General features: G+C 45.8%; 1 protein-coding gene and 1 long non-coding RNA gene across 2 annotated transcripts in view; both read right to left on the reverse strand.

Annotated features, from left to right (window-relative positions):
- The window catches only part of MAML2 (mastermind like transcriptional coactivator 2), a 211474-nt gene extending 189021 nt beyond the window's left edge, over positions 1-22453 (reverse strand). Inside the window, exon 1 of the mRNA XM_058825371.1 lies at positions 22058-22453. Within this exon, the coding sequence (XP_058681354.1) occupies positions 22058-22453 (396 nt within the window). The remainder of the gene's footprint in view (positions 1-22057) is intronic.
- Positions 22454-23035: 582 nt separating this feature from the next.
- Positions 23036-23732, reverse strand: LOC131554843 (uncharacterized). The gene is made up of 2 exons (XR_009274448.1): positions 23591-23732; positions 23036-23403 (listed from the first exon to the last, which is right to left on the reverse strand). It is a non-coding gene; the product is annotated as an uncharacterized LOC131554843 (long non-coding RNA).
- Positions 23733-24361: the final 629 nt, after the last annotated feature.

Below are 24361 nucleotides of genomic sequence, written 5' to 3' on the forward strand. Positions count from 1 at the left end.
TTGCTATCCCTGAATTCAGCAGTCTCTGCAATACCCTGAGTGATTAATTTGGCAGGATCCAAAGAGCTTTGGTTTACATATGGGTTAACCTCTAAGAAGTAGCACTTCCATATAGCACAATGAAGTTTCCTGGCATCCACAGACTTCATAATATCCACTTCACAAGCTTATCTTTGCTATCTCCTCCCCATTAGAGTGATTTAGGTATTATCAGTAGGCTGAAAATCAGCCTTGGTCAGCTTGATGAGACATGTAGGAGAAGGAAGGTGCCCTCTTACAGCTGTGTTGATGTGTAGCATGAGAAATTCTGCCTCTACACAGCTTCCACCTGGCTGAGACAGAGGTAAAGAAACACCACAGGAATTCACAGCCACGTGAAGAAGCGCGGCTCTGTTAGTGGGAGGCTGGGGAGCCACAGGTACCTCCTCATCCCTCTTTTCACCAGACTGCCCACACAATTGCCAGCACCCTTGATTAGTCCCTCTAATTATCTCTGCCTAACTACAGCCTTTCCTTCTCATTTGGGTAGCCTGAAATGCTGATAGCTGGTAAAAGTTATGACTTTAGCGAGAAGACACCACTAAGCCAAGTGGAGGGTACTTCACTGTATACAGGGAAGCTTTGCACACACTGCCTAATAAAAAAGAGGCATCGGGATGAGGATGCATTTAGGTTTGAGGTGAGTTTACAGCTTCACTCCAACTTACTCTTTGCCCACTGCCCTGAAGCTCAGACAAGCCCAATGCAAACAGAGCAAAACCCCTGGGGGCCACAGGAAGGAGTGTGCAGAGGTTTCCTTCCCTTTTCTTCCCACCTCACCCCAGTTCTGCCAGTTTAACTTCCCTGATATTTGTAGAAGAACATAAGCACCATTGACACCCTTATCTGGGGGCCTGAAAATATTATACACTCACACAGCTGTAGGATAGACCTGCTGTAGGATATATCCTTAGCTGGGTCTCCCTCAATACTATTAAGACCATCTTTGCCTCAGGGGAGGAAAATAAAACAGGAACTCTGGAATCTGACTTCCCAAATTTCTCTCACACCACAGCATGCATGACCCTAGAAAATTGCTGCTGCAGTGTGTACCAGCCAGCTCCTCTCTGGCTAGTGGAGAAAAAGCTGAGAAACATTAGGATCCTTAAGGAAGGAATCTTCAGTAGCTCCTCAGATGGAGCAGCATTCAAAAAAACATCCATTTTCAAGACAAGGTTAAGTTTAATAATGACTCCCTGAATGATAAACAACTTTGTGGATACTTTTGCTCTGCACTCAGCAGTAGCTTTTCCTTTGGAAAAACAGTGGTAGAACTGGCTTCAAGTGTCATTAAGAAGCCCAGCCTTCATGCACACCAACTATTAAAAACAATCCCTTCACTTCATAAGACCTTGCTGGCCTTGGATGCATCCACAGCTGTTGTCCTCTTGGTTTTGTTGCTGAAAAGACTTGGAACAAGTTATCTCCTGGAGTAAACTGGTGTGCTGTTAGCTGATGTCAGTAGTGCTGCACCAGTTTGCACCAGTGGCAAATCTGGCCCCAGCCACAGGAGAATCAGGAAACTGAGGTTACAGAAAGGGTTTTTTGTACTACAGGAATGAATGACAGGGCAGTTTCAGTTTCCTGTGTGACTACATTTCTTGCATCCCTCACTTTTGGTCTTTCTCACACAGTGCATCCCGAGCACAGCATGCTGCGAGGAAAGATTAAAGATGTTGCAGATCTCATTAATCTGGAGTGTCCCTGAACATGTAGCTACTACAATTCTGTGGGTAGGACAGAAATTTCTGTACTGAACCAGTAATGTCACAGAAATAAGTAAGAAAAAGAATTTGCAGGATAAAAGCAACTCTTTTGAGCAGACATTTAGCTTTAATGCAGCAACCTTTCATCTCCCTGGCTAAGTCCTCTGCTGGTGTAAGCTGTCACATCATCATCAAGCCACATTATTTACACTAGTTCATTTGTCCTGCTGTATTTGGAACACAAAATTAATCTACTTTGTGTTGTAACTTCTTGAGATATCACAGCCACCAAGTAACTAGACAATCATCTCCAAAGACAAATCCTGTTAAATTCAATGAGATAGATAAAAGAGGCAATGGCTTCACTGACAAACTGTAGGTGGATCCAGTGGTAGTACCTAACCTTTAGACCTTACCTTGATCACAGTGAAACCAAAAGAAGTTTCTGTCACCTCTCATGTTGGCAAGATCTGTCCCCAGCTCCTCAGCTGGAGCTCCCAACTCAATCACAGAACACTGCAAGCCAGCATAACATCAGAGACTGTGATGGTACCCAGGCAGCTTTTTACCTTTGGAAGTAAATAGGCGGTGATGCTGTTGGCTGCAGTTCATGGGAGTCTTACATGGTCAAAAGTTTTGCAGGATTCACCTTCTGAGTATGATCACAAGGGGGGCTGCAAGCTCCAGAAGTTTGTCATTGACTCATACAGAGTGAAGATTTCCCTGTGTGTTCCCTGGTCAACCCCTATAGGAAGTAATTTTGCTTTCTCCTGTTCTTTTAGAAATCAGAGCTTTGCTAGATGACAATTTATGATGAACATTTATAATGCCTTTCCCTGAGAAGTGTACGTTAAAATAGGACACCTAGGTCCATCTATTCTACCACTGAACAGTCAGGTAGGAAATTCTAATTCAAAAAAGAAAATCAGAAAATTACCCCTGCAACAGTTCTTTCCTATAAAAATGGATTTTTTTGAAACATCCAGAAGTCCTGAAAGCAAGAACAGTCCATAACAAAATCCTGTTATTTCCTACCTTCTCAAATACATTTCAGGAAGAGGCAGTTGCCTCTATCTCAATTAAATAAAATACAAGAACATGACATGGCAGACAGGGTTGTAGAAAAATAGTCAGTTACAATAAATTATACTATGCAGAGGTGTTTTAATGCTTTAGAATAATCCTGACACCTCACAGTTAGTTTCTGTACACCCAGAGGGAGCGTGGTGAGAAGGCAGGGGCTAGCCAGGGTTTCAGGCAGGACCTGCTCTCCTGGATGAGTCCTGTGGCCCCAGTGATTCACTCTCTAATGTGGAAGTAATGGAACTGGCTGGTTTTGTAAATTGCTTTGAGATTTGCCCATAGAAAGTGATTTGTAGAAAGCATGCATCGCTTTTAATTCCACCTCCAGGGAATAATGGTACTACTCAGAGTATGGGAAGCTCAGTATGAAGATAGCTTTTTGCTGGACCTAGGCCTTGATTATTTTTTTCCCTGTTTACACTGTGTATTTACTTTTTGCACTTCATTCAGAATAGATAATGAAAACAGTATAGTCTGCTTCCACTTTTGTTTCTGGAATAGATCAAAGACTTTAATAGACTCAGACTCAGCAGAACTCCAAATGCTCCTTTCAGTACAGATACAGCCAATTAAATGGCTCTGTTCGCTTTCAGGAGGATTACTTGAGATTTTATTATTTGCACTGCTCTAAATTCAGTCCTTAGAAGAGAGTGGACACATTCTGCCAAAAAAAAAAAAAAAAAAAAAAAAAAAAAGGAGGAAAAAAAAGAGGAAAATAGCAAAGCATTTTTTCTGCATCTCTGTATTTCATGCAATCAGCCTTAGAAAAGTGAACTGCACTCCTCCTTATTAAAGCAGTCCTGTCCTTTTCTTTTTCTCCCCGCCTTGGAATTGCTACAGAGGGATAAAGTTCTGCATGGCTCACTCACTCACACAGTTGTAATAAGTCAGAGCAGACTGGCTCCCTGCCCAACAAAACACAAACTCCCCTGAAGTCTCTAGCTTTTCCATGGCAACACCACAGTCATCAACACAGCAAACAATCACTCCAACCCCTTTTACTTCTCCCCTTGTAGCACAGGGAAGGATAGCATTGCACCCAGCCCATGGACCTGTGCTAATTATTGGGCATGAAAGGAGACAGTGATGGAGATCATGTAACCCTGTGCACGGAGCTTTATGTGAGATCAAAGGAAAGAAGAGGCACTGAAACACTTAACACTTCTCACTGTATTTGCTTAAATGAAAAGATTGCTGCTCCATGCTCAAGACATGAAACACCAAAAAGAGTAAGCACACTGAGACTGAATGAGGGTGCAAACAGCACTACAAAGCAAGAGTCTAACCCTGAGTAGAGCCCCTTGTCACCTGTCACTCCAAGGTGTGTAATAGCCTGATCCTTGCCATAGCTATTGATGTGCTGGGCCACTGCCTGGCTTTCAGGGATAACAGCAGAATGATGGCTCTGCAAACAGAATTGTTCCCCAGCTCTGCTGTCAGCAGTGCTGCTCAAGATCTTGGAGGAGGGAGCAGTTACTGGTGCTCCAGCAGTTACAGTGCTGGGGCCCTGATCTGTCACTGCTTTGCACTGCCATCCTTCACACCTGTCCAAATAAAAGCCAACACCAGAGCTGAACACCACCATCCTCATCTGGTAGCATTTTACTCACACTTTGCATAGGTATATAAGACCTCACAAGCTGCAAGGCTATAGAAAATTAGGCCCAAAAGGCCCCAAAGTATCTTGTTTAAACTAAGAGCTAGTGGTTTTCAAGCTGTGGTCTGCAGACCCATGAGGGTCTGAGGATTACTTCTGAAGGGTCTGTGAAAGCTAAGTAAGAAAAGCAAGTCAATTGCCACGAGGCTTAAATTAGTTGTAAATGAATCTTCATATGTACTGCAAAACTTTTAGAGGATCTGTAGTTTATAAAAGATTGACAGGTATGTCCACAGACTTTATATTCCCCTGTAGACACGGTAAAAACCTGCTCTGTTCAAGAAAAGCTACCTTGTTTTGGGATAATTTGAGGGTACATGTGACAGCATGGATAAGCATATGGGCAGTTCTCTGCCACTAAACCTCAGCAGTGTAAACTCAAGAATGGATATTGTTTTCCTAGCATATGCAATATTGGAATTTCTTTGGACTGAGATTTTTTGTTGAGCTTTTAGGCCCTCGTTAAAGTAAAAAAAGCTTTGTAGGCTGGAAATACCATAGGCCAACTAGCTCCTTGTGAACAAAGTAGTTTTTAAAGTAAATTGGTCCCCAAACAGCCATTTCCAATTCAAATCCTGATACGAAATAATGTTCTTCAGGCTTTACAAAATTACTTAACTAGTTTTGTAACATTTGAAAAAATTATTTATTTGGAAAAAGTTCAAAATGGAAATAATACTCCCAGTATTCAAGCTTAAATGTAGGTTGAGATAGTCCCATGCTTTCAATGTACCTGGCCTTGGAGTAAATCTGTGGAAAGGTGTGAACCTCTGCTGCAGGACAAGTGACCTTAGGGCGTCTGTCAGTCCCCACTGCAAAATCCTGCCAACACTAGTCATTCTTCACTGACACACGTGTGACTGAGGCAGTGTGGGGCCACAGTCCCTTGTACAGAGCCCTGCAGTTTGTCTTGGTCCAGTACAACCTGTGAGAGGATTCATCGTTCTTTTGGGGTGAGTGGTACAAACAAGGATTCTGGGGGACTAAGAGCACTTCAGTTACATGTGTTTCAGTCCAAGTTAGTGCAGAACCACTCTGGACCATAATCCAATCCCAGCCAGAATATTTCATTCAGACTTACATTAGAGCCATTTTGGTGTGGATAGCTTAAGAAAGAGGGTGAGTTTTCTACATGATAGACATACACATAGCTCAGGCAGGATTTGTTGCAACTAACGCAAATCTTGACACCCTAACACTGAGCTGAACTCTCATTGGCAAGAGAACCACTTCATTTGATACCCACAGTGTGATGAGCTCCTAATGATGGTATGTTCCATGTCATTTTAAGACTGCTTCACCCTGGCTGCTGCAGTGCAGGCTAAAATGTAACCCACTGGTCAGTGTGTCTTATGCATCCATTTCTGTGGCTCATCCACAGAGGAAATGAGTCTCTCAGCTACTACCCTGAAAGAGGTTTGTCCACCCACACTATGATAGCTTGTAAGTTTAATTCTAGAGGTCCCTGACCTCTAGAATTTGGTAGTGGTGAAAACAGTGGTTAGCATGCAAGTTTCTGTGTGTTAACATGAACTAGGACACAAAAAGGAAGCAACCCTATGATTATGTACTGATGACATGAACAAAGCCAGTCAACCCACACTGAATTCTTCTCTGGAAATGATTTTTAATTTGATTTTTCCTTATCTTAAGAAAATAGCATTACACTTTAGGGCTGGGGCCAATTCTTTTTTCTTCAGTGGCAACATGAACACTTATCTTCTGTATGAACAGTCTCACTAGTAAAATCCCAGTGGCTCCTATGAGACACAACAATAAAACTTCCTCCTGGGACTCTGCGATGCACTGCCACAGAACCTACAGACCCAGAAAAACAATCTAGAGCTTTGCACTAGTCTGTCTCAGCTGTGATAAGATTCCTTTCAGTAGGCTGGGGAGCCCTAGGATGAACGTGACGTTCCCTCGGTCACTCCCTCGTGTGCCACTGGTGATGGCTGCAGATGTGTGTCAGGATGTTAGCCCCATGGGGCAGCCTCAACTGGAGGAGGTCAGATTGGCTTCCAGCAAGACCAGTAAAGCAAAGATCAAATGACTTATTAACCAGAGGTGAAATTACAGCCTTGTTGCTATTGGTACAGATTCTCTTCTTTCTCTCGCTGATGTTAATCAGAAGAAATTAATGAGATTGGGTATAAAACTGAAGGGTCCTGCCCTAGCCAAGGGTCTACATGATCATTTTCTGCTTTGTATCCAGCTGCACAAGTTGCAAAGCCACTGTCTGTCAGTAGCTCAGACCTTTTCATTCTGCCATGCCAGGTACTCCTTCCCGTCATAGACAGATGGGGTGGAAGTTCTCAACCATCTGCCTGGTGTTCCTTGCAAGCAGAGGAATCACACCAGGAAAGCAAATGTGAAGCCCTTCATGTCACCATCCTACATTATGGTTCATCCCTGCCCAGTCAGAAGTGTCCCTTGCCATCAGCCAGAGCAGCCCCAGGTACGAGTTGCTGTGGTTTGCATGCCTGCACCCCCATGACATGGGTGGGCTGTCTTCTGCTGGCTGACAGCCTTCAGACACACCAGTGGGCATCATCATCAGGGCAAGCTGCAAGTGTTCCAATAGGAACCAAACACTCCAGCTTAGCTTTGCTTTCTCTTTTTCAGGACTGTTTTCATAAATAAGCAGACTTTCTTCTGCCTGCTGTGAGTGGGAAAGGCACTCACTGTGTTTCTTGCTAAGCAGCCCATCCTGGCTAAAACTAAAGGCCTTAAGGGGCCCTCATAAGCACTGCTGGGTGCCTCCCTGTTGTGCTTGGTTTGGGAATAACTTGTGTGAAGGGTGAGTCTTTCTTATCAGTCAAGTTCCTCACTGGAACAGGTAGCCTGGAGAGGTTGTGGAGTCTGTCTCACTGGAGATATTCAAGAACCATCTGGATGCAATCCTGCGCCATAGGACAACACAATCCTGCATCTAGAACAGTCCTGCTTGAACAGGGGGTTGGATCAGATGACCCACTGTAGTCCCTTTCAACCTTATCCATTTTGGGATGCTGAGTATCTGCATAACTACACAGCCCTTTGCCTCAGTAACTGTTATGTAAAATAAATCGCTGGAAATGTTTCTGTGATGCAAGAGCAGACAAAAAAATTAAAGGGGGAGGCAGCAAGGAGGAGGATTGATTAACTGGACTATCCTAACCATGTGTTACTGAGCAGTGCCATCAATAAAAGTAACTGAAAACAAACACTGACAGTAGCTGTAGCTCATTCCCATCAAGGAAACCAAATAAAATCTGATGGTGTAGAAACTACAGGATCTCTTCAGAAAAATGGTCTCATTAATAATGTTTCTGAGTGGTGATCAGAGGTATCCATGGCCTTGCATTTGAATTTCACTAGAGAAACTCTCTAAGGCACAGGAAATCTTTGAACAATCCATTTCTGTGCTATAGCATCTCAGTTATCAACACCAAGTATCTGCCACCAGGTCCTCACCACCTCAAAGTCAGTGGGATAGGGGAAGGACAAGAAGGTCTGCTGTTTGCAATGCTCATTGCCTAACAGAAGAGCATGCATACCTATGTTAACCTTTGCTCAACATTATGTCTCATGCCTCTCTGCCTTATGCTTTTACCGAGGCCCCAGTCTCCTTCCTGCCATTCCTTGATAAAAGGATAATAAATGCAGTAAAGATACTAATGTGTTAGGTTAGATTAGATTAGATAAGAGAGAGTTACAAAAGACCAGCAGAGTTGTTCACGCAGGACTTAAATGTCTCTGGCTCTAAGCAGCTTTGTTTTGCTTTCAGATCCATTGCTCCTGTAATATTGTACCTTTAAATACCATTTCAGAAGAAGCCAGGTCCTAATATGTAGTTCATTACCCCTGTGAGAGGCACGGGCTCTGGCCTCCCCAGCAAAGCACTCACATTAAGTTGGTGCCCACACAACCTTCAAAGTGCACAGAGTGGTTTGTAAGGCAGGAAAAGGTGATGGCTGAAGACGGATTAAGTGCTGAGGGAGAAAACCTGTTCTGAGGATACAGAGCATACCAAGAGACAGAAAAGCACAAGTTTTAGGTGTGCAATTGTCTTGTAATAGGCCTGCTAAATCAGGAGGTCTGGCCACTGGCTCCTGTTGCACAGCTAGAGTGAAGTCAGTCATATTGGATCAGTTTCTTCCTTGGAAAATGACAAAAAATAATTCTACTGCTTCTTGAAAGAATGGCTATCCTGCTTTGCATCAATTTGCTTTTCTAGTCCCAAGGTAATTTTTTCAAGCTTCCTTTGCTTAATTGTCATAGGATTGTACAGAGCTAGACACTCAAGCACTGACAGCAAAATTTTGCTCTCTTCCTCTGCCCTTCAGCTCTTCTTCTGCCTTGGGCTCCTAGCACTGGCTCTTAACACCGCTCTGAGATCGATGGTTACCATGTGTGCTGGGAAGTCCAGGCATCCCACCGCCCTGCAAGGACTGTGAGAAACAGGGAGTCTGAGATACAGAGTTTCAGTCTTAATACTGCATTTCCCAGCTGGGACCTGCCTGTGTGTGGTATGCCTAGAGTCCTTTACAGGTAAACCCCTTTTCAATAAATTAGTGCCTTTAATTTTTTAAAATACATTTTTAGTAATATATCTAGAGAATGAAAAGCCAAAACAGAGGGACAGCAGAAACAGTGAAAGATCAAAAGGCAATGATAATAACTTAGCCTTCTCTAAAGGCCCAACACTTACAACACTGGCAAGAAAAGAGACTGGACTGTCTCCTACTAGCAAAATTCAGGATTTTTCCTAGACCACACTTACAAGCAAGGAAGGAAATGGGCCTTTTAGATTTGTTCTCTAGTATTTCTAACTGTTCAAGAAATAAGAAAGCCTGTCTTCATACAAGGCATTTAAAATAGTGTTTTCACTGTACAGCAAACTAAAATGTCAAGTTAGTACTACAATTTCAGAAAGTAAATAGGTAACTACTTAGGTAAATACAAAGAATACTTTGTCCTCTGGCACTGATGGATGACTCATTGACTGATGCACTGATGTCACATGTCGGCTTTTTTTTTTTTTCAGCCATGGCTCCAGCCTGTATTCTTGACTCCAGCAAAATCTCCTACGGATAAATGTTCCAGAGATTTTAGGCTGAGATTTAAAAATACAATTAGATGTCCAGTTCTCCTTGGTTTTAGTTCAGTACAGAGAAGGTTTGATGCCTACATGTTTTAAGTCAAAAACATTTGGACTCCCGAGTGTTCCCAGACTGGTCATTGGGATGCAGGAAAAGAATTCAAGAGTCCAAGGGTCCAACTCCCAGTCATGGAAATAATGCTAACTCTGTATGAAGTTACCTTTCTAAGATATAATTGCTCTTCATTTAATGGCAGTTGCTTTAAATATACTGCACCTAGGTATGCACCATAGTTACATTATTGAACATTCAAGCAGCAAATAGGTGGTAGCACTCCCAAAACATGTTTACAGTTCAGAGACACTCAGATTCCAGAGTGAGTGAAAACGTAAAAAGTGACCAGGAGATCCTCCACATTTTCTGCCTTGCCTGCACCACTCAGTCCTATTTAAGAGTCACTAAAAATACAAGATAGTGGATGAACTACTATTCTTAAAACTTTGGTATACTCTTAAGCATTTTCTGAATCAGACCAATAAATATGCCTCCTCCAGAATGGGGTCCACTTCCACAATGAAGCAGCACTCAAACAGAAAAGTATTTAATCATCTGTTTATTGTCACACACATTTCTTTTAGTATTTTTCTGAACTGGAGCCTAGCATTCACAACTGTATGCCCAGCCTGTGAGTGCTCATGGCCTGTGGTGAAGGGTCAAAGAACCTACAAGTGCCTTGCCAACTCACAGAGCTTTTGCTCTAAGTTTCATGTCAGCGACACAGGAACTTTGAGCTCATCCTTTATAAAACTAGTAAGAGAGGAGAATATACTCAAGGTCATTAGATGTCCCATTTAAGCAAAAAAGCTGAAGACAGCTAGAGAAGCAGTATGAGTGAAGATGAGGAGAACATGTGGAAAACATGTGTTCAGCATGTCCCTCTCAGCCTGGCCCTCTGGCCTTTCCAAACTAGAAAAACAACATTATGAAGCAGCAGTGTCAGAAGCATGAAAGGAGAGATGGGAGGGCAATAACCCAGGTGAGAGGGGGTGCATGTGGAGGAGCAGACATGGCTTATAGCTTTAGGAAGTGGAGGAGGGGGACAGCAGATAATAACTTTACCAGGGGAAGCGGGGGTGAGAGTGACTTCAGTGACCAAAAGTGGCAATGCAAGGCTGGGGTGAGGAGTCCTTCTGACCCGTGTCAAAGAGTCTGTGCTTTGATGGCAGTCTGGGAGACCCAAGCACAGACAGTATGTCCTGGGAGAGGGCTGCAAGAACCACATAATAAAGTGTTGCAGTAAATAGCCCTTTTGGTACAGCTGTCATCCAAAGGCTGTTATCCTTCAGAGGCATGACAGAATGAACACACATTCAGTACATTGGCAAGGGGGTTGTCAACCTCACTAGCCATCCTGGCTCTAGCAGGGTCCCTCAGATGTATTGTTGTGTGTGGTACAAATGTATGCCAAAGGCCTTACATATGGCTGGTTTATACAGAAAGTTTTAGAAGTACATACTGTTTACTCAAGGGACTGGATTAACTTCTGCAGAGCTATTCTGGTCCACCTGTAAACACATGGACTAAAGGGCCTTATGAAAAGTAGTTACTGTGTATTTCCAAGTGGCACCTTTTAAAACCTGGATATCTTGTGTTATGAATGCTGGGGGTTTGTTTTGGTTTCTAAGTACCAAAAATGACAGGATCATGCTATACAACTACTGGATACAGTTATTTTTCCCCCCAGTTCAGAGCTGTTTTTTTCCCACCAGTCCCCTAAAGCTGAAAAGGTTGTATCTTAAACTTGTAGTATAAACTGCTGCTGGCAATTGCCCTCATCCCAATGCCCTTGCTTGGATGAATAGGAAGGTCTGTATGGGATTGAGCAAGGGGACGAGAGGGGAGAGGGCTGTGGTGCTCCCAGGCCTGCTTACACAGGAGCCCCACAGACATCAGCCCAGGCACATCTACAGCTTCCTTAGCTGCTGAGAGTGGCACTGATGGCATTCTAGGAGCTCCTCCATGAAGGATGGTCATGCCTGGTTTGAGGATAGCCTTCACACTGCACCTGAGCTGCGCTCTCAGATTCACCATCCACACACAGACTGTAGATTGTGCCTTCAGGTTGCCTCAGGGCAGCCCTTGAAGGACAGTCTTGACTTACCCAAAGGAATGGAATTAACAGAGCCTGGAATTAGCCATTAGCTCTGTTTTCTAAACTATGACTTTGACAGAAAGCAAGAAGATTTTGTAGTAAAGGGGAAAAAAGCAGGAAGCTGGGGAGTGGGGGGGAGGGTGGGGAATGGAGGCAGAGTATGTTTGCAGCTGCTGGCCATCAAATTTCAATTCAATCAACATGACTGAGTTCCAGCTCCTGAAAAAGAGAGCTTTTGATGACATATTGACATAGCCTGAACTGCAGTAGTCCAAGTGGCAGTGCTATAATTATTAGGATTATATTTAATACTGCGCTTAGAAATGAAGGTCTGAAACACTGTGACACTCTCTCTCTCCCTAAAAGCTGGCCAAAATATGTCCTAGGAACCATTATGGTAATACACAAAGTTGGTAGGAAAAAAGAAACGTCAGAACTCAAATCGTTATAAAAGAGGATCATGTGGCTGGCAGCTCAGGTCTGTTGGGAGTTGAGCAGTGAGGAGGAAAAATGAGTGTGAAAGGAAGGGCAGTTGGATTTGCAGGAAAAATGGCAAGTAGTTTTTAAAAGTACAGAATCAACTGGTTTAAGGAAACAAGTCAATTGATAATTAATACACTACTTATTTGTGAATTTGGATTCTTTTTGTAGCATGCCATGGACTTCAGCCAGGCCGAGGCCTGTTTGTTGAACAAAGACCAAACCCTGCAAATATTTCTTGACTTGCTTAATTCGACACATCTTGATTTCAGTGCGATTACCCATGTGTGCACAATTAAGCACACGCATAAGTGTTTCCGGGAACTGGGCCATGGAGGTAAGCGGCCGCCTGCTGAACACCAAGTCTATCTAGCTTGGAAGGATGTCGAACAAAAAGCTTTCAGAGAAGCAGAGAGAATGCATTTCTTTGGAAAACAAAATAATTGTCTATAAACTAGCAAAATGATCAGAAATAAAAGGCCTGATCCCACATTTCGCTGGTATTCCACAGTGCCACATCCACAGTATTTCTCATAGGCAGTTTCAGGAAGGGCAAATCAGATCATAATCTGGACTAAAAATGCAGATGTTGAGCTGCCGTAACAATGAGGAAAAGGGAAAAAAAAGGAAAAAAGAGTGAGGGGAAGGCAAGGCAAGGCAAGGCAAGGAACCTGAAGACGGTTTCTAAAGCAACAGAACCCTAAATAAATGGTCTGATTTTCCAAAGTGAAAAACATAAACTGAACAGCCCATGCAGCATTTTTGCCAACTGTCACTGAGGTGGTATTTCTAAAATCTGGTGGAATGACTCATCCCAGAACAACAACTGTTGCCAACAAGGTCTTTCCTTCAAGTCTAGATATTTGGAATAAGGGAGATACAAAAACAAAATAAACAGAAAAATCAGGGGTAGCTTCTTGTCTTGGGGTTCAACTCTGAAGCTACCCATGAAGTCACCCAGTCTCCAAAGTGTCTCCCCAATCTACTGAGTAGGCATCCAGGTGATCCTCTGAGCCAGGGAAGGGATTGAGTAAACGTTCTGTTTGTTAAACCAAATTCTTCCTTCTGCACCTAGTCACCACCTCTCACACCATGGATATGCGCAGGATGCATCCTCCTGATCCATTCTGCCCTCCACAGCAGCAAACATTACCAGGAGAAGCACAACCCTGCCAACAGGTAGCACAGTCCTCCAGTGGTTTGAGACAGACACCCTTAAACCCCGTGGGAGCAAGGCTGGACCAAAGACTCCACTGTTGTGCAGTAACCAAACACAGCCCTGTCAGCACCAATGAACGCCCTTCTTTGGCTAGTACAGAATGCAATGATTTCAGAGATGCTTTCTGAAGCAGTGTCATTTTGCTGAATAATTTATGTCTCTGAGTCTTCTGAAAATGAGCAGCATACACTTCAGTGCTGCAATAATACTATTCAGTGGAGACAGTGCACATTATGTTCAGTAAGCTCATTGCTTAAACACTGTTGCCATGACTATAAGAAAGTGATTATACTATTGTTTACAAGAGACTCTCAGTAAGTCATTACCACAGTAGCCAGAGTTTTGCCTCAAGTGAAATTTTTTCAGAGGGAAAAAAATAATCTCACAGGTATAATTAACTTTGTGATCAAGATAAACCATTGAAAGGCTTTGGAAACTGAATACATCCTACAGTGAGGAATGAAAATAAGTAAGGATCACCAGTGTCTCAGGACTGTTGACTTACTGGTTTTCTGACTGTTTCATGGGTAAGTTCCATTGAAAAGAAAAGCCCTGCTAATTAAATAACTGTTACAACTGATTTATAGGGCAAGCACCAATATAGGAGCTCAACTGCGATGGGTAATGCTATAAAAACAAACCACTTTGTACATAATGGAAGGGAAAAAAAAAAGACTTTAAAACTTTGACTTAGAAAAAACATTTGGGATTATGAAATATGGCTTTTCAGTGTCCTGGATTGAAATCAATACCCAGAACACTCAGTTCTGAATCCTCTAGTGCATATACATATACAAGAGTCCAGTACACGACCTCTTTATCTCAATAACATGGTGGTGATCAATAGTTTCCAAAAGTAAGAAGCAATTCTGAAGCTGTCGGAAAGTCATCCTCACATTTCCTATGATCAGTAACAGGCCAGGAACACACAGCAAAGAGATGATTAATAGAGTGCTGGACTAGGAGTCAGGAAATCTGGGCTCCGTTCCCAGCTCTGCCACTGACCCGCTGTTTGGCCTTGGGCAAGACACTTGACCTTTCTGTGCTTCTGTTGCTCCTTCCATTCTTTGTCTATCTTGTCTCTGGAGGCACTGAGCTACGCAGGGAAGGGCACAATTCTCACTGGGTGTTTGTATAACACCTACCCCAGGGAGGTGGCTGCAGAGATCTACAATAAAGTCAGGGTACCACCAGGATGGCTCTTGCACAATAGCATGTTTTGTTTCAAAACAGAATGGCCATGATGAATGCTCTCGGGGTTTCATCTGCTAGTCCAGGATCTTACCGAGTCTTTTAGCCAGCTTCAGGCTCAGGCAGCAGGTAAATGGGTTTGCACGATCTATATCCTCACTTGTCAGAAGCACTTTCACATTGATTTCTAATTGGTACTAATTTCTCTCCACCTTGATTCAGCTGGGTTTGCAAGCACATCAGAATTATAACTGAGTGACATAGATAAAAATAGCTACAGGAACCATTTCTGAACACAAGGAATTTCTTTAGGGAAATGCCAACACCTGTAGGTGAAACCACAGGCATGAGGGTGTTTTCAAATTAAAACTAAAATAAATAATAATTTTTATGCAAGTGCATTGGAATTTTGCATAAATTATTCAATTAAGCAGTATTTCTTAGTGTTTTTCTCACCCTGAGCCCTAAATGTGAACCATCCTCCATTACTACCAGATGGGAGACAACACATGCAGGGCAAAGTGGCTCTCACCTGCTTTCACTGGGGAGCAGCTGCAGCCTCAGAGAGACCTAATGACTTGTGTATATACTCTCAGTTCCAGTCCCACTCTGCTCCCAGTTAGCTGAAGCATCAAGTACATGAAATTTGAACATGGAAGACTTAATAGGAGATTAATTTGAACACATACTGATGCAGAATCAGGGCAAGTAAATCAAGAAAACATAAAGCATACACATTCATGAATATGAAAAGATATTTAAAAAATACTTTTCTCTGCTAAAAACAAAGGTCACTGCCAAATCTTGCACTTTTATTGTGAATATTGGCAATATGGTGCCATGAAAACCTAGGTCTGGAGTCATGTGATTATGTAAAAGACCCATTCAGGTTTGTATTTCCAATACTCAGATCTGTGGGTCAAATTCTGAAAAGGTGATTTGAAGCTTCTCCAAGCCTTTGTCAAAGCAAACATTCAAAACTCCTGTTTTAGGCTCCATCAATAATGAATTTGGCTTCTGAGCAATAAAACTCACCATCACATCTCGACTCACTTTACAGAAGTGATAAATAGTATCTTTCATAGAAGAAACTGCGGTTTATGGAAGTGAAATAAGAGGAGTGATCTGTTGAATAGATCCTAGAGTCAAAGTGGAAACAGTTAGATTTCAGTTTACAGCATGCTCACCTAAAAGCAGTTGCTTGAGAGTTGCAGGTATTTTGGTTTAGGTACTAGTGTTGGCACTACAGTACAAATATGGACTGATTACCTGCATCTAAAAATACTTTGGAAGAACTGGACAAGGTATAACAAATTTACAAGTTGGCTCTATAGCAGCTATAGGAAGCTTTCTAATAGTAATCTAGGGCATAAATAGTTTATGCTTTTAGTTAAAAGAAAAAAAAAAGCACGGAAAAAATCTATATCTTAGTACTGCTAAGTTGAATCTAAATTGGATCCAAATTGGATCCAAATCTCACTCAGCACCAGATCCTTCTTTTCTGCAGCCAAGACTACTGCCTCTTTCACTGCTGAAAGCTGTTCCAAACTGAAGCAGCATGACATAGGTAAGACCTTTTTCAGGTTTCTAGACTGTGATTAAGATTTGTGGGAAATACAGACCTGTCAAGAATCCCATCAGCCTCATCTTACTCCTGCTGGGAGTACCACCACTGGGAATTCATACAGGCAAATGCTGACATGCAGACACCAGAGAGAGGTCAAAGAGCAAAGACCTGATTCTTCTCTTCAGAGCAGCCAGGAGGCCAAAGCTCTTGTAGGCACCATGCAGCTGACTTTATGCCCTCTAAGGTGTAACATAAGTGGTTGCTTTAATCACCTGCTTGAATTCCAGGATATGATCGTGTCAGGTCATTGACATGTAGAGTTGAACCTTCACCAAAACCCAAGGTGTGCTGGTGAGACTGCACCACCAGAAAAGCTAAAGCACAGAAGGGAAATAGTGGCACAGCAGGAGACATTTGCAAGACCACAGAGACACTTTCTGGCAGAGGTGGTACCTCTATGCCAGTGCTTTGTTAGCTGGAGCAGCTTGCCAGCTTCCAGCTCCTCCTACACCACACAGGGAGTGCAATATGAATGAAGCAGTGGAGACACTACCCTTCCCAAAGTTGTCAAAAGGACCTGGATGGAGCAATTCTTTTCCAGTAGTGAGACAGTGGTGAAGTTTCAGTTCTACAAGACAGCAGACTTAATAAGAAGAGCAGACCACAACTGGCCTCTGAAGACAATATCTTGGTAGAAGGGACTGCTGACAGCAGTAAGGAAGAGGCACTGTGTCCTTTCTTAACCTGCTGACTAACCCAACTGCTGGGGCTTTTTTTGGTCACTGCAACCTAACTGAACCCCATATACTCCCTCTGCAGGGAGTGCTCTTTGAGAGGGGAGAAGTACCAATAGTGATGTGAGTCAAAGTTACGGCAAAACAGCTTCTCTGACTCAGACATCCCTTTCTAAGGTTCAGATTTCCCCACAGAACAGCTCACATTTTTGCTGGAGTCCCACTTTTCAAAGTAGAACAAACAGAAGCTGAATATCACTTTCCTTTGTTGTGGTGCTACAGAAAAGGGACTCAGTTTGAGTACTGCAGGGGATGCAAGAACTCTGTCAGAGGACATGCCATAACAGCCACGGGTTGTTAATAAGCCCACGGGTTGGCCTTGGAGAGCACATCAAGTCCAGGCAGAGACCTTGTTCCTCTGCTCACTGCCTACAGAAACTTTGGTGGTGGAAACAGTCTCTTAAACAGTTTCAGAATGGAGAAGACTTTCATTAAATGTATTCAAAGCTGAAAAAGCTTTAAAGGGTGCAAGTGATTTGATGGGAGAAGTAGGCCTGGAAAGGATCCTATATAATAGCATAAATTTAACAAATTCATTTGTTGAAATCCTCATTAAAAACAGCTTCTATGCAGCTTGGTCTGGAAAATATTTTCACAGTTAAGGGGAAAAAAGATTTTAAAATGGCACCCATGTCCATCCAAAGCAAATGTCTCTCAGCAGGCCAGAGGGCCCATAATAGCAGACCAATGTTTTCCACCCACATAAGCAATGTGACTTACTCCTTTTACCTGACTCAGCTACATAAATTGTGATTGTCAGAACAGAGCTTTGCTTCTGCAGAAGCCCAAGGAGCAGAAAGCAGTCCTTTATCTCACAAACAGAATTGCTTTGGCACCAAACTTTGTGTCAGTGAAAAGACTGCACTCTAGCTTTGCAGAATGATTTGCGCTTGAATCCACCTGTCCTCACCACACTATAATGTCACTTCACCCCACAGCTGGTCACCTTATCCTGCTTGCTTCAGAGCATTTCCAAATGTTATGTGCATCCACAAAAAATGCAGGTATTTCTGCAGGGTGCCTGGGCAGCCAAGCAGCAAACAAAACAAAGAACTTGGGAGATGGGGATAAGTGTCAGCTTGGGCGAAGATACCAGAGTACAAATGTGCCTCTTACAATACTCAAGGATCTTTAACACTAGCACAGAGGAGGCCAAGCCTCAGCAAACACAGTGTAGATCATCAAAAAAAAAAAAAAAAAAAAAAAGTCCTAAGGAAATTAATTCAGGATCTCCACATAAAATAACAAATAACTGCCTAAATTGAGGTTTTACAAGTCAGTCTTGGCTCTTGGTACCAGACAGGCAACCCTGGTTTTCACTGAGGTCCTCTGGGAACTGGAACAAGCCCACTGACTCTTCTAGATTTGTACAGCTGTTGATGAAAATTTAGGAAGCAGGAGGAATTAACACATTCCCTTCTTCCTTGGATATATCACTTTTATGGGATGGTTTTCCCTTTTCTTTTTTCACCTGCTTGCAGACTATATCTGGGGAGCAGGCCACTTTTACAGTCACTTTTCAAGTACAGAAAATATTAATGTATTTAATTGCTATTTTAAATGAATTCTTGTAATGATGATAAATCCAGCACAACTGTGAGATGGGTGAAAGTAGAACAAGTCACCTGTGACTGATGACAAACATCGCTTAATACACTCAGAGCCACCGGGGTGATGGCTGCAATGAAATGACCTGGCGAGAATAATCCACTAATGCCTATGAGACAGAGTTCCCAGCTGTCACAGAGCAAAATGAGCAGTGCTCAGCCTGTGTCAGAAGGACGACGGAATGAATCGGCTGCCAGAGACTTGAAACTGCAATGCAAGAAGTTTAGTATTACCAGTTCAGTGCTTAAGGCATTGAGGAATGCCCTCCAGAGCTAACTGTTTACATATAACGTAAATAGTATAAACAGCTAAGTGCCAAAGGGCATATACATACATATAGATGTATGTATAAAAGAAAGACAGAATATTTTATCTGTTCCACTCTGCACCACGAAAAGTAACAACACCACATAAATAAACAAATGTCAGCTCTTGGGAAACACATGAAGGCAGAAAGTACAAAAGCTTCCCTAGCTGCGTCCCGAAGAATAAATCTCTCATTCACACACGCCCACATTCATTGGTCCAGCTAAAAAAGTCTGATCTCCAGTCAGCAATTAGAAAATGCTGTTGCTAAAGATACTTTCTCAAAAATCAAAGTAACAATGTTAAATTGAGGCCAAACCAAACTCCTCTAAAAACTCTCTCTTCTGCCAGTTCTAAACTGCCCACTGGGAAAAGATAATTATCAAATAATAGTACCAACAATGTCAGATAATCACTTCAAGCTCTTTGATATGTTCAAGGAAACATTGTTTCAAATGTTACCAAGTGTCAAATATTTACTTTTGAGTCCAACTGTGTAAATGACCCATCCAGTGCCACTAAACACTGCAGGCACATGTGTAACAAGAGCAGTGGGACCTGCAAAGCAGAGGAAACAACCCAGCTGGGTTTTGTAGACAAAAGAGCGTCCTGGTAGCCAGAGCTCCCCAGCGAGAGTTATGACTGCCTTTGCATTTATCTGTGTGGAGCTGTGGGTTTTTTTTAAAACTGGTGGATCTACAGCAAGGCATAAGGAGCTTTACATCCCCCTTGGAGTCGGTTGTGTGTCCAGTCTCACATGCTCAGAGTGAGACTCGAACCCGTGCTCCTGTCTTGTACTTCCCTGTACTAGAGCTGTACCCTGCCACAAAACTCAGAGCTGCCCCTTGCTCCAGGACCCTGAGCACCCTGTCTGCTGCAAGGAATAAATCTGGAATTAGAGGAATAGCACATATAAGGCATGCACTGGATTTCCTCTTGAGAATCACTACAGAGAGGATGAATTCTGCTTAGAGATTGTTCTCTTCCCATCCATTTACAATGCACAGGACAACAGGCTTAGTCTACCTCGTCCTTCCTCTTCTAGTACCCTTGGAATAACTGGCAGGGATAACTCCTTTTCCAGCTATTGCTGGAATTGGAATATTGGAGGAAAAGCAAGACTGTTCTTTCCTGGTCCAGCCCTGCCCTCTGAATTTTCAAGAACAGGAAAAACAAAGCTGTACTACCTCAAAGCCGCATGACCCTCAGCCACTTTATTTCACCCCATTCAGACACTGTGTTTGGCTATTCCTTGTTAATATTTGCAACACTGTTGTAAGGAGCTCTTGGGACGGAGAAGCTGTACCTCCACAACACAGAGGTGTGGCTTTGAACCAATGCCTTTCTCTGTTTCCTAATCAGGGCAGCAAATGAGGAAATGTCAGTGTCAAGCATAGAGTGGGAGGATGTGCAGTGACACCTTACAACAATGCTGTTCCATCAGCCAGCATTTACTCGGTGTCAAAACATGGTTCAGGGCCCCAAATGTCATGCTCACTGAAGTCACACACCTTGTCAGCATGATTACTGAAGGCTGGTGTGCAAAAATGATGGGAACTTTTTTAGACCTTTTGCTTCTCAAGGTCATGTGTGTGTGGAGTTGTCTGGGAGGTAATGCAACATGCAACATAGAGCGAGGGCTGTGCATAGCATCTCCAGCAAGCAGCAGGCTAATAGCCATTAGTGATATCTCAGAAACAAGAACAACCTCTCTGCACTTAAAAGATGAAAATCTTTCAGTATTTTCTTGGGAGTTGTTTCATTTAGCATTTCCAAACAGCTGTCTCCAGCTATTTCATAATAATAGTAACAACTAGCAAAAAAAAATATTCAAAACAAACAAACAAAACAAACAAAAAAACCCCCTCACATAGGCCTGTTGCCTGATTTCTGAAAGTGAATTTTTCTGGGACGTACACTATTAGGTAAAAGCCCCTTTTTTTTCCCCCATATGGCAAGTGCAAAGCATTACATTAATACACACTGGAAAAATAAGATAATGGCTTTCTTGATTGTGACGAGGAATGTGGGGAGATTTAATCTGAACACTGAGTCAGGTGGAAGCGCCTAAACTCCCCTCGGACACAATGTTATCGCATTTAACGCTTACATCATCACCCTCACGAATGATGCTGAGTAACGCAGCCCCAAACGTCGATCCACGCACCGCACGGGTAAGGAGGGAGAAACGACCACAAAGGTCCCGTTTTAGCATACGTCAGGCACTAAGAAAGATAAGTTTGATGTCTGGAGCAGAGGGAGCGATCTATTTTCAGCTGTTCGAATAGCAGCCGCGGGCCTATCAGGATGCAGTCACTCCTCTCAGTTTTTCGCATGTGTGCCGAGAATTAAGAGTTGGGAGGCAGCACAGAGGAGCAAACGCCTTCAAAAGCGTGGTGCACTGAGTGCTCGTAATAAAGTAACAGGAGACAAGGCTTCGCCTCCTTGACATGTTCAGAGCAATTTCCAGTTGAAAAAGGTCAGCGTATCATTTACAGAGCGGCAGTGCCTGGAAAACTCTCGTAACTGCTCCGCGAAACCCTCGGGGTGACAGTAACAGCCTGGGCATCGCTGCCGAGGCCGGCGCTCGGAGCTGCTCCGCTCCGCTCCGGACAGTGCCCGCTGCCCGGGCTTAGGCACTGCCCCAGCTCCAGGGGCACGGCTGCGAAACGACCTAAAATAGGTGCCTGAAGGCCTGGCGAACGGGATGGAGCGGGGCAGGGGGAGCAATCCTGAACCCGGGTGATACTCGAGCGCTACTTTTGACCCTCGCTCGGGGACGCGCTGACAGCGTCGGCTGCCGCTGCTCTGCTCAGGGATTCCGCTGTCACGGCCTCGGCAAGGCGCCACGGCAGAGGCGCGCGGAGCGTTTTTAGGTGCACAGCACGATGTAAAAAACCCCAAAGCAGCACCCAAGCAGTCCCAAATCCCTTCGAAGAGCACACACACACACACGCCCTCAGCTCCCCGAGCTTGGCGCCCGCCCACCGCCCCTCACACACTCGACGCCGTCGGGGGCCCGCACCTGGCAGGGCCCGCCCCGCGGCGCAGCGGGCCGAGCCCACGGACGCGGCCGGGCCCGCGGGACGGCGCGGGCAGGGCGGGCGCCCCGCGGGGCGAGCGGAGGCTCGGCGCGGCGCCTCCCCGCCGGCAGCGGGCGCTGTGACTCACCGCCAGGAGCGCCGAGGCGCGCTGCTCCCCCGCCGGCTGCTCCCCGTTGATGCCGCCGTTGCCGAGGAGGTGCTGGTGGTAGTCCGGGGGCGCCGCGCCGGCGGCAGCGGCGGCGGCGGGGGCGGCGGCCGCCTTGGGGTGCTTGCCGGCCTTGCGGGCGCCCTGCCCCTGCTGCACGAGGTGGAGGAGCTGCAAGGTGCTCTCCCGCTCGCGGTCGGAGCTCTCGGCGCGGCCCCGCTCGTAGCGCCCCTCGCAGCTGAGGTGGTGCTGGCGGCAGACGGCGATGCGGGCCCGCAGCCGCTCCACGATGGCGCTGTGCACCCGGGGCGCCGCCGGGCCCCCCCCCAGCAGCCCGGCCCCCAGCCCCGCGGCCTGGGGGGGAGCCGTGTCGCCCATTGCTGGCTGCCGGTCCTGGCCCTCCGGATGGGTCGGTCCTCACTGCCGCATGGAGGAGGGCGGGGGGGATGGGGGGGGAGGCGGGGGCAGCGGCGGGAGCCCGAGCCCGGGGGCTGGCGGCGGGGCGGAGGGCGGTCAGCCCCGCGCCCCCAGCCCACCCCCGCCCGGCCCCCGGGCGGTGACGGCCCCGCGGGGGGTTGACAGATCGGGGGGCGGGAGGGGGTCGCTAGGGGTGCGCCAGCATCGGCCGGCGGCAGGGGCGGGGGTCGGGCCCGGGCAGCCCCGACCGAGGGGCGCCCGGTGAGGGGGGGACGGCGGGGCTCCGCCGGGGGAAGAGAACGGGGAAAAAAAAAAAAAGCCAAATAAAGCGAGCCGCTGCCTTCAAAATGAATCCCTGGACGAAGGAGCTCTCCGTCGGGAATGAGTGAGACTTGGCAGGTTTATTGGGTTTATTTTATTTCGGGGGAGCGGGGGGTGTTATTCCTTGAAGTGAAAATTTAAGGCATTGCCGTGGTCGGCGGCGCGGAGAAACCCCCGGCGGACCGAAAATCTCGTAGGTTAGCTGGAGTGGGTTTGTTGGGGTGTTTCTCTCTCTCTCTCTCTCTCTCTCTCTCTCTCTCTTTTTTTTTTTCTTTTAAGTCTTTAGTAAATGTGCAAATAAAGAGCTGGGGAAGGAGGAGAAAGAGGAGGAGGGTCGGGTTAGTTCAGTCTTTGTGCTTTCTCACTTCTCTCGCCCGCTCGTTGCTGGCCACTCTGCGGCGTGGTGACTGTGTCCGGCTGTCTGCCGCTAAACTGTAGTTCCTCTAAAAATCAGAGAGACAGATCCCCCGGTCCGGAACAATGTCAGTCAGTGGACTTCCAAACCACGATTCGCCTTCACTTAATTCAGACACTGGATAAATCCGTATTGCTTTCAGTGCTCATCTCCCCGCTTAGTATTAAGCAGCAAGCTACGGACACAGGCAAAGAACTCCTCTCGCGTACTTTCCCTTTTACTCCCAGATATCGAACAGTTTCAAGTACAGTTTCAAGAAAAGGACGGAGGAGGGGGGAGAAGGGGAAGAGGGGGGAAAAAACCCCACACAAGCAACCCAGCCCCTCTTCAGACAGTAATTACAAACGGAGAGTTGCACTTACAAACTTCCAGCATTTTGCCCCCAGAACAGTCCAGCAGCCACTTTTCCTTTGTGTTTTTGTATATTCCATGCCCGCGCCGGCGGGCGGGTGTTTGCGGAGCGCTGTCGGCGCTGCCGGTGCCGGAGCTGCCCGCGGCCCCTCCGTGCGGCGCGGCGCGGCGCGGCGCGGCGCGGAGCAGCGCGGAGCGGAGCGGGGGCGGGAGGCGGGTGTCACCGACACACAGCGCGGCCGGGGACGCGGCGCCCGCGAGGCCGGGGCGAGGCGCGGAGCCTCCCAGCGGCCGCCGAGGGGAGTCGGGCTGCCGCTGCCGCTCCCCGGGAGGTACGAGCATGGGAGGAAGCCAAGGAAATCCCCGCTCCCCTCCTCGCCCTCTACCTGGGTGCTGGGCCAGGCGCGGAGCAGCTGCCGAGGAGCGCAGCCTCCCGCGCTCTCCTTCCTCCCCCGGCGGCGAGCCTTCAGGCGAGTACGAGGGAGTTCTCAAATAAATCACGGCCCTGCGCTCCTCTACCAGCTGGATTTCTCTGGAACAGACGGTATAAAAACAGGCAGCGCGTTCTAGGGCGCTCGCATGCACGGGACGAGTGCACGACGCGAGGTCAGGCTCGGGATGTGGGAGCTCCGGCGCTGACAGGAGCTTCTTGGGTGTCCGGGGCAAGTCACGTAGCGCCTGCACTGTGGTTCCTCCCCGGGAAAGCCGCAGGCTTAGTGCTTCTCTCGCCCGGCTCCTCTATTTAGAGCAGGGCAATTTTAGACTGCGAGATCTGGCCTCTC

This window comes from Ammospiza caudacuta, chromosome 2 (genome assembly GCF_027887145.1).
Source record: "Ammospiza caudacuta isolate bAmmCau1 chromosome 2, bAmmCau1.pri, whole genome shotgun sequence".
Lineage (NCBI taxonomy): Eukaryota > Metazoa > Chordata > Aves > Passeriformes > Passerellidae > Ammospiza > Ammospiza caudacuta.